The sequence below is a fragment of the Pleurodeles waltl genome, chromosome 4_2 (assembly GCF_031143425.1).
Source record: "Pleurodeles waltl isolate 20211129_DDA chromosome 4_2, aPleWal1.hap1.20221129, whole genome shotgun sequence".
Lineage (NCBI taxonomy): Eukaryota > Metazoa > Chordata > Amphibia > Caudata > Salamandridae > Pleurodeles > Pleurodeles waltl.
This window is the reverse complement of record NC_090443.1, coordinates 821,186,421-821,201,721: the sequence shown is the minus strand read 5'-3', so window position 1 is coordinate 821,201,721 and position 15,301 is coordinate 821,186,421. Positions and strand designations below refer to the sequence as shown.

General features: G+C 40.0%; 1 protein-coding gene across 2 annotated transcripts in view; it reads left to right on the top strand.

The window, feature by feature from the left end:
• The window catches only part of ROR1 (receptor tyrosine kinase like orphan receptor 1), a 546,405-nt gene that overhangs the window by 487,321 nt on the left and 43,783 nt on the right, over positions 1-15,301 (top strand). For both annotated transcript variants that reach the window (XM_069232517.1, XM_069232518.1), the window contains 2 exons: positions 11,754-11,881; positions 13,209-13,526. In XM_069232517.1, the coding sequence (XP_069088618.1) occupies positions 11,754-11,881; positions 13,209-13,526 (446 nt within the window). The remainder of the gene's footprint in view (positions 1-11,753; positions 11,882-13,208; positions 13,527-15,301) is intronic.

Below are 15,301 nucleotides of genomic sequence, written 5' to 3'. Positions count from 1 at the left end.
ATGGAAAAAATAAAAACACATGATCCTTCTCCTTTGTGGAAGACATAACTGGCCAAGCCGGTGTTTGGAGGAGAGCCATTTGTCAATTGAGCAGAGATAGTTAGTTTGCTGACACAATAGCTGCACTCGACATTCTACAGCAAGTTTCTAAGATCTACTGCTGACTAATACTGACAGGGGGATAGGACCTTGTGGGATGTGTCTGGGACACATCCATAGGAGATCGGGACCAAATTGAGTACCATCATTTGTTGCTAAGATATTTCAAATTAAACCTGAAGTGCAATTTACAGATCAGAAGAAATTGTTTCATAACATGAAATATGTGGTAAAACAGTCTGTAAAGCAATGCAACAAATGTACATAACATCTTTTTACAGTGAACTCGATATGAAAAACGTGAAACATTCAAGCAGATTTTACCCAACTGCTACTTAGGTAAATGTGATTTGGATGAAATTTGCCATTAACAATTTCTTAAACAAAATAGTAGAGTTCCAACCCACATTACTTTTTCACATTATCCAAACCATCTTCCCTAGGGCCCCCTTGCTACTGATGATATCTTCATGAGCTTGATATGCTTTCTCCAGTGGATATTCTGGGCCAGTTACCAGCTTCAACCAACCAGATTCCATCCCAGCAAATAGAGCTGCTGCAGAACCATCTCTCCCTGCCTGAACCAGAAACACATAATATTAAACACAACATTTATTACAATATATTTAGTACAGGTTCAGAAAATATATTTGGATCACTAATAAATCTACTGTAGCAAAATAGGGTCAACATAATCATAACATATCTGTTGATTACTGTGCCGGGGAGTTTGCCTGCAGACGCTGCCATACGTTCTGCCTTTTGATATCAGTAAGGAGCGGGGTTCCACAGGTGATTCTGCCACTCTCATCCACAGCCAACTTCTCCTCAGCTCTTGGCTGTGCTTATTAACATTTGAGCCTCGCATACATTTACTGTCTTTTGGGTGATTAAGAGCTGATTTTCATTTTATGACTGAAACATGGATGAATGAATGACTCTGCCGCTCCGGATATAGAAACAGCCATTCATGAATGGTTCTCATTGATGCACCCAGACAGGGTTAATAGTAGAGGTGGCTGGGCAGCGATTGCCTTCAATCATGCATTTCAATGGGTTCATTTTCAAATATCTGAACTATTGGGAGCAGAGGGTCTAGATTTTTGGTTTGAGTATCTGCTTTCTTTAGCTGGTGCCATGATCTACCACCCCCTGGGCTACGCTGGGAATTTATTAATTCACTGGGTGAAGCCCTGGGTCACTTGACCCTCCATTATGCTAATTGTTCACTGTTAGGGGACATCATTCTACAGACTGATAACCTTACCATGCCTGCGAACTGGTAGACAAAATAGCTTCCCTTTACCTAACTAAAGCAGTAAGGACCCCCCACCCATTCAGCAAGACATACTATCGACCTGATATTTCTTAACTTTCCTATTTAGGTTGAAGAATCCCAAGATGTTGTCTGGTCAGACCATTTTCTTATCCCAATTCGGTAGATCCCTGGCGAAAATCCTCAACAGGCAATGAACTCTGATAGACAGGCCTTCCGTGCCTGGAATACAATTTGGTCTAGAGAGCTTATTGAACTCCTTTCCAACATGGTTCCTTCTGTTTTTGTGTACCATTGATGACAATGCACCAATGCACGTGTAGTCAACGTTTGGCTACAGGCAGCCTCTGATGCATTGGTCCCACTTTAGCCTAGGAAGAAGCACAAATGTAGCCTACAACTTCAAACCTTACGTCTCTCGGTTCCCTATTGACTTGCACTTGAATTTACTGTACATAGTAGCGTGTCGTAAAACACAGCACACGCTTATTGTGAAGGCACATGTAGAGCTATCAAAGGCAATGCTGAGGGAGTGATGGGTGAACACATGCACTCTCCTATTACAGCAGGGAAGAAGCGGTGTCAGGTGTGCGTGGGTAGGAGATCAGAGAGTGATCAGCAGCGCTGTTGGTCCAATCAAAGGATGGCAGTTTAAAGGGCCAGGGTTGTGCAGTGAGTGGAGTTAATAGGAATTAGGGGTGGGAACCTGAGGTTCCCCTGAGAAATGACAAATTGCCAGAGATACCTGTGGTTAAAGGGCATATTCCTTATTTCCCACCAAAATTTAAATCCAAAATTTTGACTTACTTCAGCAGTCAGAGTCCACAGGAGAAATCCTCCAGGTCCATGAACACACAATGGAGCTTGTAATTCCCAATGGGCAGGGGCGTAGCTTCAGGGGGAGTGTTTGGGGTGTTACAACCCCCCTAAAAATGTAATCTGTAGTAAATAGTTGGGTACACGTGCTTTCAGTTGGGTATGGTGAGGTGTCTGTCAGATTCCACCTGGGTTTTATACATGCGCACAGGCTAAAGCACACACACCTCGCTCTCTTTTCTCTGTTTTGAAGGTCTTAAAAAATGCTGCTTAGTTCGACAAATATTGTGTTTTCAGTACTCCTAACAATAATACTGCTCCTTAAGCCTCCCTTATTGGCTGCTTTTCGAATAATGTATTTTCACAAGATAAGCCAGCGTTATTGTTGCTAAATTTGAAGTTCACCCCCATTCCAGTCTCACGGACCAAGCTTTTGTGGCCACTAACATTGTTAATGGCCCCGATGAAAATGATGGAAACCTCGTAATCCACTCCTCTGTGGCGATTCGTCCCTCTGTGGCGATTTGTATACAATTAAAGCAGGACAAACGTGAGCAGTGTGTGCACTCATTTAGGCGCTAAACGAATCTGCAAATGCATTCATCACTCTGTGCATGCCCACGTGTCATTTCTTTGCAGAACTGCCAGAACCTTATAACACCTTCACTCCTCTCTCGATGACGTATGTGAGCCCTTTAGGTAAACCCGTTGGAAGAATCAGTAACATACACGGTGAACTGCAACTTGACCTTCCATCCGCAAATAAACTTGTTTTTTTGACTTCGCAGAGATGCAGATAACCAGCTCAAGTCAAAGGCCGAATTTCATTCACAAATTATTTGGCCTGGGCTGAATGTTCGTTTCTATTCCGCATCAGATCGTAAATCGCATGAATGACCTTGTGTTTTCTCCTCGCCTGTATTTCATTTAATTTTTTCAATGCCATAGAACTTTCTCCCTCGGGTTTACGATTTTATTTTTACAGAGAAGCTGATATGTGCGTTATGCATAACATTATGGAGATTCCTTATAATAAAAATGCATTTGTGACATTCAGTGACGTTTTTACCAGATGGCAATATGCAAAGAGTAAACGGTCTCACAAAAGATGTCTTTCTAAAACTCATTTTTAACCATAATTTATAATACAGTCAAAATACTCCGAGGATATTTTCTCCTCGCTTTTATAATGCCCTGTGTAACATAATATCAGCTTTGAAACAGCAAAGCCACTTGGGACACCACAGCAGGAACTGAAGGCGATGCGAGAAAGTCCAAGATAAATATTTAGCCAAAGCAAAACGCAATTATATGAAGAAGATGCTTTTAAAAAGTGGAACTCTTCACTTTTAAGGTCTTTTTAAACCCCAAAAGCATCACCTGTCAATAGTGATGTTTACAACACCAATGCCAGACTTGCTGTGCGCCTTCTGCTGTTGTGAAAAATACAAAAAACACACACGTGTTATTCATTAAAAAGCAAGACTTCCTTTGGAGAAAAGGCACACCACCCAAACAGCTGGGAGCTATATTTCACTGTAAAAGACTGTTACAAGTCAAGGTTATTTAAAAGAACCATATTTACCATTTCGGGCTCCCTACGCTGAGGTGGGAAACAAGTAGAACACTTTAAACACATTTACATGTCAATAGTGAGTATGCACAGTGAAGTATAGTTTATATGACAATTAATTACAACAATATATACTGAAAACATATTCCAAACCTTCAGTATAATTAATAAAAGCATGAAATGAATCAAAGAGTGAATCCAATGAATATGTGTCAGTGTATTTCATTACGTTGATCAGTAAGCGCCTTGTCTCTACAGCATAAGAAATGAAGGATGAAATACTGGAGTTTAACCTTAGCTTCTTGCTCTGGGCAACATTCCATTCCATTGTTCCATAGCTTCTCTGTGCCCCTACAGAAAGCCACCTCTTGCAAAGCAATCTTGGCTCGAATTTAAAATAGGGTGACCTTGCGTGAACTGTAGACTGCATCCCTCTGAATGGGAATATAAGTAACTGAGATCTGTGGGCTTCTTTCATGGACGTCAATTCACCAAAATGCCCCAGGGTAGCAGAAGTGACATCACACGCCATTTTATCTTTACTTTAACACACACACATGCTTACACACATAATCACACGCATTCACTCATGCACACACTTTTTTTTACATAAGCACATGCACACCTGCAAGCATGTACACAACATACATTAAAAAAAATGTGTACTTACCTCAGCCACGATGGAGGATCATAGACTCATAGTCTAGCTAACTACTCCATTTGTATTACAATAATAGTGAATATTATAATATCATTTACTATTATCGTAGTAAAAAAACTGATTGAAAACAAGGCAGTGAATCACCAAGAGAGGTCCATAAGGATGAGCTGCCCATGTGCTCCTGACATTGAATTTGCCACCTTTGAAGCCAGGGGTCACAAAGGCAGTGCCAGGGGTCTCAAGGGGCACTCTGGGGGTGCAAGCTGCGACCCTTGGCGACACCTAAATGACGTCTGTGGCTTCTTTAGCCTCATCTGTGATGTGCGAGGCAGCCCTTTGGAACATCAAGACTTGAACCCCATCTACTCCTTCTACTTAAGGTGACTCATTTAATCAACACAAAAGGTTGTGAATGAAATGCATCAATTAATCTGGGAGGCATTTTCATTTATTCGCCACCAGCACTGTGTGGTAAAGGAGGGCATAGATGAACTAATCTCTAAGCACACGACGTTTAAGAGGAAAATGGCTTATGGCCTAGATGTTCAAACCTTTCCCTGCACAGACAGCATATCCTGTCACACTATGCTTTGTTATAGGAGGCATCATTTATCTTCAAACGCTGACTACATCTGATGTCCATTATTTTTTGTACTCTCTGTAGACCTCCAAACATTTTGTAGTTGTTTTAAAAGGGTTGACCTTCATAAAACATGTAGTACCATTGAGAAGCTCTTTTGGGGGACTAATATAACCAAGAAGCATACAAGTAACATTGTTGAAAAAATAAAACCAAGAAAATATCTTTCAAACCTGGATGGTTAGCCACTGTAAACAAAATTGAGCATAATTTCAATATTTACCTGTACTAGTTCTCTTTAACTCGTTCCACCAGTAATGGATTTAGGTATTAGGGTATGTTCTACTCACTTTGAAAAAAGGTGAGGGTAGCATTCAAAGAGACAGCTGCGTGATCTGGTCAATTCTAGATGGGTACTAATTTGCAGACCCAGCAGATTGGTTCCATCAGGCACCTCTGCAGCATTTACAGGCGCGTTTATTCCACTGTTTTTAAAATGTACATTTTAAATTTTAAAGTGCAATTAAAATTTTTTACATTTAAAATGTAAATTAAAAATGTACTTTAATATATTTAAAATGTTTAATTGCCATTAACAATGTAGGGTCAACATGATAATTACTGATGGGCTTAATTTTCCCTTTGTGGTTGATTGCTGTGAATAATTGTGACGGTAATAAAGCGGCGTGCCCGGTTAATACATACTACTTATTTTGCAGACCTATAAATGTGTGCTCACAGAGTAATAGAAACAGAGGACAGATCATCTGCACTGTACAATGCTCACACCATACATCCTCCTAGCAAGGAAGGACGCACACACAAAGACACACACACAGACACACACATGCATGCTGGTGTAAGAGGGAATCCCATTTGTGTCCATGGATGTAAGGGATTTAGACATTTGAAAACAGGTGTCAGTAACTATGTAAACCAATGCAATGGATGTGGGGTATTCCAGTACCATATCAAATTTTTAATATTGACCTACAAGAAAATCGAATCCATAATTTATTTATTTAGTTTGTATTTATTTGATATTTTGAGCACTTTAGATAGTTACTATACATGGTATCCAAGAAAACCAGTAGCATGGACAGCAATGAGCAGCCATCATTCTTAATAAACCAAAATCATATACAATGATAAAATCAGTCAAAGCTCTGTACAAAGTGCGAGGTAATTCACAACAGAACAACTTGCACCTGAATATATATGGAAGCTATGGTGAAAATAAAGACAACTAGCAAGGGGAAGGCTGGTACTAGCGGATCAGAAAAAAATGTTTTGTATCTTTTTTAATCTAGGAAGGATGGAGTTAGTGTGGCAGAATACAATACTGTACCTTTGGTGCAGATTCTGAGGAAAAGTGGGTCAACGTTTTTTTCTGTTAGAGAATGGATCTTGAGGAAAGAAAACTTCAGAGCTTCAGAATTCGAAGTCACCTCTTGAAATTTTCAACTTCTTGGTTACATAGTCAGAATGATCAAAGTCTATGAGTTTGTGCACTAAATATACAAGGTTGTACAAGGATAGTTCCTCAACAAGGAAGCAATTCAAGAAATGGGAGTGATGTGGTCAAACTAGTAGATCCCAGGAATAAGGCATAGCGTTGTACACAATGAGGCCTTAAGAAGAGTGTAGTGAGTTAAGGGAGTGCCTGAAACCATGGCATTTCTAAAATGTATTCCAGAAATTACCAAGGCTTGGAAGGTCCTGTTCAGGTGGAAAGGTTTTAATGCCTCTAAAGAGTCTGAGCTCGTGATTTGTATACCCTACCATGGAGTGAATGTGTTCGTGAAGATGAAGTTACTTGTTATATCTGAATCCCAAGTGACCAGTGTCCAGTTTAAGACATCATTGGAGTCAAACCAGTTTTGGATGGGTAAGGACCAGGGTTGGGGTGAAATGAGCAGGGACTCTGTGTTGATAGGGGTCAGTTTTAGGTAGTGAGCAGTCAGCCAGGAGTGTATGATGTAGAGAGTAGAGGGCAGCAGAGATATCTCAGTAGATGAAGAAACCTTCAGATAGAGCTGGGTGTCACCTTTATATTGGTGATAAGATATGCTAGACTCTTTGTTGATGTCACCCAACAGTTCTGGATAGAGTCTGAAACGTGTGGTGGCTAGGACAAAACACTCTGGATCTGCAGTTGGAAAAGGAACTAGATTGGAGTAGGCACTGCCCAGTTTGAGCGGCTGAGAGTGGTTTACTAGAAAGATTTAAACCAGTACGGTACCTCGCCTTCAATAACCATATGTTCATGGTTAACTGTACTGAAAGTGGCTAGTGGACAGGCAGGTTTGGGAAGCAGGAATTGCTGTTATCCAAAATGTGTAAAACGTCAATAATTTGCAGGATGGCTGTACTACTAGATCTGAAAACTGACAGGAATGCAAACTGTTTGACTTGTATTTTTGTACAACTTGGGTGGAAGTTGTTAAAATCATCTGGGTCTGCTGTGGGATTGTTTTAGGAGATTAAACACTTGTCCAAATTTCAGACGATCCAGAAAGACATCTGAGTTAGTAAGAGGTTGATAGGTTTAGACCACTGTGGCACAAGATGTTCCTGCATCTGATTAGCTAGGTCAGCAGGTAGAGAAGAAATATGACAGGAAGGGTTTAAGTTAGAGATGAGGAAAACTAGTTCTTCCTTGGAGATCTCTTTAAAATGAACTAGTTATTGGGATATATGCAACATAGCGTTGTATGCAGGTAGTTGGGATGCGATGAGAGGGACACTTTATTCGGTTTGGTTTTAGAGTAAACAAAATGGGCAAATTACTCACATTTATTATTTGGTCCATCCACATTGAGCTTAGTCAAGTATTTATGGCTGATCTGATTATTTCAAAAATCTGTTTAGAAAGATATTCATTCATGCCAATTTGAGATTTAATGACAATGGGTTAAGTTTCAAATATACGTTTTTTGTAGTATTTTCCATTGAAACCGAACTTTCAAATGTGGCTTTAGTGTGATTTTGCGACCCTCAGCTTTCAGTGAATCTGAGGAGCTTTTTTTATCATTGAGCACCTGGGTGTACCAGGAGGCCGACATTATAGTCTGGATTTTTTCTCTGTAAGTGAAGCGATGTCATCATTGACCTGAGTCATGGACAGGCATAAACGTATTGATTGCATGTATAGCTTCCCATATTTGTTCAAGGTGAGCAGGTACAGAGTAAAGAATAGTACATTTGCACTTGTTTACAAACTTATCTTGACAATATAGCAGGAGTCCATTATATGCAGGCAATGTTTTTGCAGGCCAATATTTCTGACCTCAATATCCTGATATGAAACCGCCAGGGTAATTCCAGGGTTTAAACAGGTTTGGACAGTAACACATGATCCATGGGGTTGCATGACTGTTTGACAAATTCACAACACCAAGTTGTTGCAAGCATACACCCCAAATGAGCACTCGCCCAAATACATTATGTCTTGCTGGTATGCCTTTCCATGCCCATATGTGAAATAGGAAGGGTGCTCTTATTTTTTATTCAAGTTTGTATTACCTCCGTCTAAATATTATAAACCAGTTTTCCTGCTAGACTAAGTATAGAAAGAAGATGCTAATTGGAGAGATTAGCAGGATTACCCTCCTTAAAACGTGTTTCAAACATGCCCCTTCCAAGACTGTGGCACTAGAGTGGTTGGTCTTCTGGTATATTAGAAAATGAGCGTATAAACATGATGTCATTTTCAAATACTAGTTCTAGCAAGTCCTAGCAAATTTAAAAATTCCATTGATTCGTGGGCACACTCGTGAAATTGTCTATGTGTGTATATTTGTCACGAGGGTTACTGTTGATTTTACACATAATGCATTCCACATTTAAAGTTGTTTTGTGAGGGTAAGTTATGATTTGAAAAATTAACATTAGCACCAATGTAATCTGGTCCACAAACATTTCTTGTACTAGATTGCGTGGCTACTGGCTGGTTTTTATCTCTCGTTTTTAGTTGCTACTGTCACTTCACCAATAAAGATTCATTGTTTTAGCTGTCAAAGTCAAGTCAAATCACGTTTATTGCTTCATCTTACAGATGTAAGTTATACAGTACACAACACGAACTTAAGTTATGACAACGCATATAACAACATATATAGATTAATTCATTTCCACATACATGTTTTGCTTCCATAAAGTTACTAAGCCACCCTAAGCCTTCCCTGGATTGAGTAGCAATTCCAAATGTAAACTAGAAGACAAGGTACAAGTGCTTCTGTGTGCCCATAGCCGTGCAGACAAAATGCTACAAAGGTACCTTGCCTAATAATCAGAATTTAACAAACAGTACTGAAAGTACAAAACTAGCTGCCAGTTGTTTGTACAGGGGACACAAAGTGCTAAAGCGCAAGTGAACAAAAAGATGATGTGTAGGCCTAAGCCCTTCTTAATTCAATTCATTGGTTAAAGCGCTCTGGTACCTTTCAAGCTGCTTAATTATATGAAGGTACCTGGTTATAATTTAGACCAGTGTCAGTGCGCATGCAAAGAGTCAAAGCATCCTTGCAATATCTGATGTTGTGACTAATAAAAAGGGGAGGAGATAATATCTCCTAGCCTGCAGCATGAATAAACATAAAGTGCATGATAGATTCATCACCCCCACCCCAACTTCAACAAAGTCATCAGAGCTCCTAGCTTCATTGGTCCAAGTGCTATAATACGATCTTAAAGGCATTCACTAAGATTTAAAAGCCCCTAGGGCCTCTTTGCACCACATTAGCATCATTTATTATGACAATAATATGGCCCAATGAGTCCAAATTCACTGCACCATATTTAGAAAATGTTGCAACGCATGCATTGTGCCACTTTATAACCCCTTGCGCCAACATTATGCTTGCACCAGACATAAGGCATGCAAGGGGGTGTTCCCCCCGTTAGGGTGACCGCAAAAATCTTGCAACTTTTCTTAAATTCGGGCCTGTGTGCCTAGTCTGAATTTAATATACAAGGCTCTTTTATTTCTGGATATAATTCATCCAAGTAAGGGTTGTATGTAAAAAATAAAAAAATAAAAAACTTCAAAGAGTGTTACTAATTAGCCCTCCCATGTGCACTATTTTAATCCAGGAGCTTTCCCTCTTTTGTGATCACCTGCTATTCTTTTGCTTGATGGTGGCTGCTGTCCTTGCTTCTGTATTTCTCACTCATTTGACCTTTGGTGTGTGACTTAAGCTGATGTTCTCTTGCAATTCCCTTGTTTTGGAAGTGGTATGGCCTCATGCCTGTTGGAATCCAACTATGCTCAATAGGGTACTTGGGATTGGATTTGATTTCTGGGGCAATGGTCTCATAGCAACATCTGACTCCTAGTCTGTCAATTACACATTCCTGTCACTGACACCACTTCTTGCATTGTGTATTGCTGGTGGTTTCTGCCTTGTGCATATGCGTCTGTCTGCTCTACTGAGGGGTAAATATGTGCTTGGCTCTTTGTCTTGTTAGAACTACTTTATGGACCCCTCTGGATCTTTCCCCACACGTTTGTTGGCCAGTGGCTGTCATAGAGTTACTTGGATTTTTTGTTGGCTTGTGGGAGTTAGTTCTTGCTGGCATCTGCATTTTCAGGTCCTACTTCTCTGGGTGCTTTGTTAGGCTCCCTATTACTTTTATTTTCCAGTGCTTGTCATCTTATTCTGGAACTGGCACTGGGGGTAGGTGGTGGGGGGGGGCAATTGCACTTCTAACTTAGTTCCTCCTGCCCTTTGGCTAAGTTTTGTGTTATTTCTAGTTGGATTCCTTGGTGAGTATCTGCTTAGAGGAATCCTCATGATGTAAGGGTTGGGAGACGTGATGGGAGGGCAATGCTTCAATTCCTTACTGGTAGTCGCATTACTCCATTTCTTCTTCCTCCTTCAAGCTCTTAGTACAGTGGCATAAGGCAAAATGATCCCTGCACCTCTGTGTGAAGAGGGGCCCTTGGGTCTCACATATCTCACAGATATTCTTTGGCTGTGGGCTGAAAGGAGGCTTCCTGAAGCCTTACGGTGGCCCTGAAGGTTTGCCTCTCTCCTCCCCCGCTGGGGGTGCATTATCCAGTGTTACGCCCCTGCCTTACTATCTGTGCCCCACCTTTTACTGTGTTTAATTCTGCTTTGGTAGTCGACTCAGGAGGTGATCATATAAAAGGCACATTTACAGGGGGTCGTTTTGGTTTTTTTTTAGGTAATCATCCTAAAACGTTGTTCTCAAAGGTGTGGGGACACCTCATGATGAGAGGGTGGGACGAGGAAGACATTACAGGTAAGTAATCATTTTGCTTCGAGGAAAGATCAGGGCCTATACCAGAAAATGTAACTGAACAATGCTTCCCACATTGCCGTTCAGCACATTATAGCTACATTTCTTCTGTGTAAATTGAATTGGTAATTTGATCTAGAGCATAGGTGAAAGTTGAAATCTATGGACTATTGTAGGTCAACGGGAGCTTGCCTCTAGGTTGACCAAGTCTTTATAATGTTCTTCACACTCAGAACTTCAATTGTTTGACCCGTGATGTAAAGTAGCACTATTAGAAAACTTAAAAACGCTATACTTAAAAAAAACACGTAAGGAGTATTTTGTGTTTTTTTTTTCTTTGATTTGCTCAGAATATTAGGGCATTTATTTTACCTAATAAATCACTGTAAAATCATCATGAACCAAATTGACACTCTATCTCCATCTAGCGGCTTTTCATTGCATGGCACCCATAGTTCATTTCTTTTGTTTTTATTGATTTCAGTGATGAATATGAAGAAGACGGATTTTGTCAACCGTACAGAGGCATTGCCTGTGCTCGATTTATTGGTAACCGCACTATATATATGGAATCCTTACATATGCAAGGAGAAATTGAAAATCAGATTACAGGTAGGCACTTGCTCGTGTTCTGGTGTTTTGTCACATAACGATCTACACTCTTGTAATGTCTCAGTGTTTCTTGAACTAACAATACATCAAAGCTTAATGATAATATATTTCCTTAAATGCTTACATATTGGACCGAAGTGATATGTATGTTTTCATTGGGAAAGCCTAGCTTGACAGTGTGCTGTAAGTATTTATTGTTGCATGTTACCTTTGTTTAATTTATGTATTTATTTAAGAATTTACCTCTCTTCTATTTTAATGGTGAGACAGATTCTGGAAAATTTGATAAGGCACACTCAAATACTAACTAACAATAGCATTCAATAAGATAAAAATTGCGATGTATGTTTTAATATAGAAATATAAAAACTTTGGTGGAAACTGTAAATCACAGATGCAAAACCCCGAAATTGCGGTCTGACTGTAATCTTGTTTCGGGTTCAAACTCTTGTTTAGACCCAAAACGTGAATAATTTGATTGGCCAATCGTGACAGTGATCTTCGATCTGATTGTGGAACCAGAGACCTTCATGCTGGTTTGAACCACAGGACAAATGGAATGTCAAAGAAGCCAATAGAGCCCTCACTGCCACTACTGAGATAATGCCACTTCAGGTGCCAACTCCCGTTCCATAGTGAGAATCCTCACCTTTATAGAGCTGCCTCATAAAGTAGAAAGGGTAAAATGAATTGCATTACCTGGTGGAACACTGCAGCTGATAATCAAGCTGTCATGGTTTGGACAAGATCATCAGGTGATGAGTTATAGTGCGAGTCTTAATTACTATCACTTGGCCCATAATTTGCACTACAAAGACATCGTGTAGACTCCTCTTGGGGAGAAATGCCAAAAAGGACATCGAGTCCCTCTGTGCAAACAATAGTCAAAAGGTCCAAAGGAAGCTTGCAGGAGTATGCATGCTGTACATGGATCAGAGGTCACTTGAGGCTCAAGTTCACCTCCATACTAGGTGACCGGTGTCAATATATGTGTATGGCATGCGTGTAGTTCATGGAGGAGTGCAGGGCCATCCAAATTCCCCACCTGCTGTGGACTGGGACATTTGTGTATTTACTGTCCCCGAATCCCTTGCTCTTTGGTTATGTAGTCATGCGTTTTTGGTAATTTGACAACAAATCAATGTGACTTTGGTTGGTGATCCGCAAGACTTAATTTGTGTTGTTTTAGCTTTAGTCCAGCAAACCTGGCATATTCAGTAATAACTAGTTCAAATCTACATGAAATGTATATAAGTGATACTGGACCTAAGGGATAGGGACACCTATTTCTGACTTATTAACTAAAACAGTCTTGTTTGTGTTGCAGCTGCCTTCACTATGATTGGCACATCCAATCATTTATCAGACAAATGTTCCCAGTTTGCCATTCCATCCTTATGCCACTATGCCTTCCCTTACTGTGATGAAACCTCAGCAGCCCCGAAGCCTCGAGATCTGTGCCGCGACGAGTGCGAGATCCTAGAGAATGTCCTCTGCCAGGCCGAGTACATCTTTGCAAGGTCGAATCCGATGATTCTGATGAGGTTAAAGCTGCCAAACTGCGAAGACCTTCCTCAGCCAGATAGTCCCGAGGCCTCCAATTGTATTCGGATTGGAATTCCCATCGCAGAGCCTATCAATAAAAGTAAGTGACACCTAGGATAATTTAAATTGTCGAGCAGCGTTGTGAAGAAGAATTAGGAATTATAGAATGTTAGCAAAATTGTAACTGAATTCATATATAACAACTTGTTAACATTTGACTGGCACTTTACCAAGCATATTAAAAGTCATGCATGTTACACAAGGGGTTTCTAATTGTCCACAGATTTTGGTTATCAAATCAGTGGATATGGTCCATGTTGTTCTTAAAGTGTACAACCTATTAATTCAATGTGGTAATCCGAAATGTTAAAACATAGAGCATTTTAATATCCAAGAGCAGGAAGTAACAGCCATAGAAATGGAAGTGATATTTTAGAAGACATATTGCGTATTCTAAAGGCATTTTAGAGCACAAATATGAATTTACACCTGAAAATACCTCATTTACGCCTGGCAGGAATTTACAACAAGGTTGCTTGTAGCTGTAAATTGAATTACTTCTTCCATCGCGAATATAGAGAAATCTCCAGTACTAAATCCCACAACAGAAGTGTAAAATGGACACCACATGGCCTTATTTGCCTTGTAAGTTTGTGAACACAGCCAAGCATATATTTTTGGATATCAAGAAATTCAAATCCATACCCCCCCCCACCACCACCCCACCCTGAAATGATTGGAGAGTTGCTCCAGCTAAATGCTAGTTACTCCTGTATGGGAAAGACACTGGATCATGTGTACATTTGATAGGGGTGTAAAGGAAGGGCTTTGTTCCCAGAGTAAAATGTTTTTTTAGAGACAAAAAGATAACAAACTGTGCATCGGCACAGTGAGTTCCATTTTACCACTGCTGAAATCTACTCTCTGTAAATTTACTCACAGCAGGAATAGGATCCGGAAGGAGATGTCACATAACATTCAGTGTAATATCCATGGAAACCTGCACCTGGCTCAGCTTTCCTGGCATTGTTGTATCATGGTTTGTGAATTGAAAAAAACATAAAAGTACGTTGAGGCCGAGATGTAAATTGCCACCCTTTACTTTTACATTGTTTTTATGAAAAGGGCCTAAAATGAATCTTTTAGCACCAGGGTGTACAATTATATGTTCTGTGAAAATTTAGAGAAGGCCATACAGAAAGTCACTCTGCCCACAGTTAACACATAGTCCTTTTGGAAACTCCTGGACGTGTATGAGAGACACCCTGACTTACCAACAAATAAATCGTATCAATGCAATTCACTTAAAGAACCTAAAGTCACCACTGAATGATTTGGTGCCTGTACTTGCCAGCTTCAGGAAATAAATAAACGCCCGGTGTCAGAAAATGACATGCTAGGCAGTGACCCTCAGCCCATTCAACAAAGATAAGCAGCTTTCATTGATGGGGCATGTTGCTCACATTTGGTAGCTTAACCAGAGTGATCAGGCAAGCCTCAGAAAAAGTGTGTGGAGGTATGTGCAAAAACTCTTGTGAAGTAGAGTTTTATATTATGCACAAACAATTCAGCAGACAATATCCTCTGCATTGCCTGAAAGGTTATGTACAGAAATCAAAACACAGTGTATTGCCCAGAAGATTGGATGTTATTTAAAAAAAGCGATACACAAAATAAAACATGTGAATCATGACTTAGCATTGCTTCCACTAATGACACCTGTAGAAGTGTTTCCTCAAAAAAATAATTACATGCATGTGTTACCTTGTCCTGCACCATATTACATGATTATCTGTGATGTAATCTGGGTGAAAAGTACTATGGGCTATGTGAATCAAAGGTTTTTTTGCGACTCGCAATTTGCAAGTCGCAAAA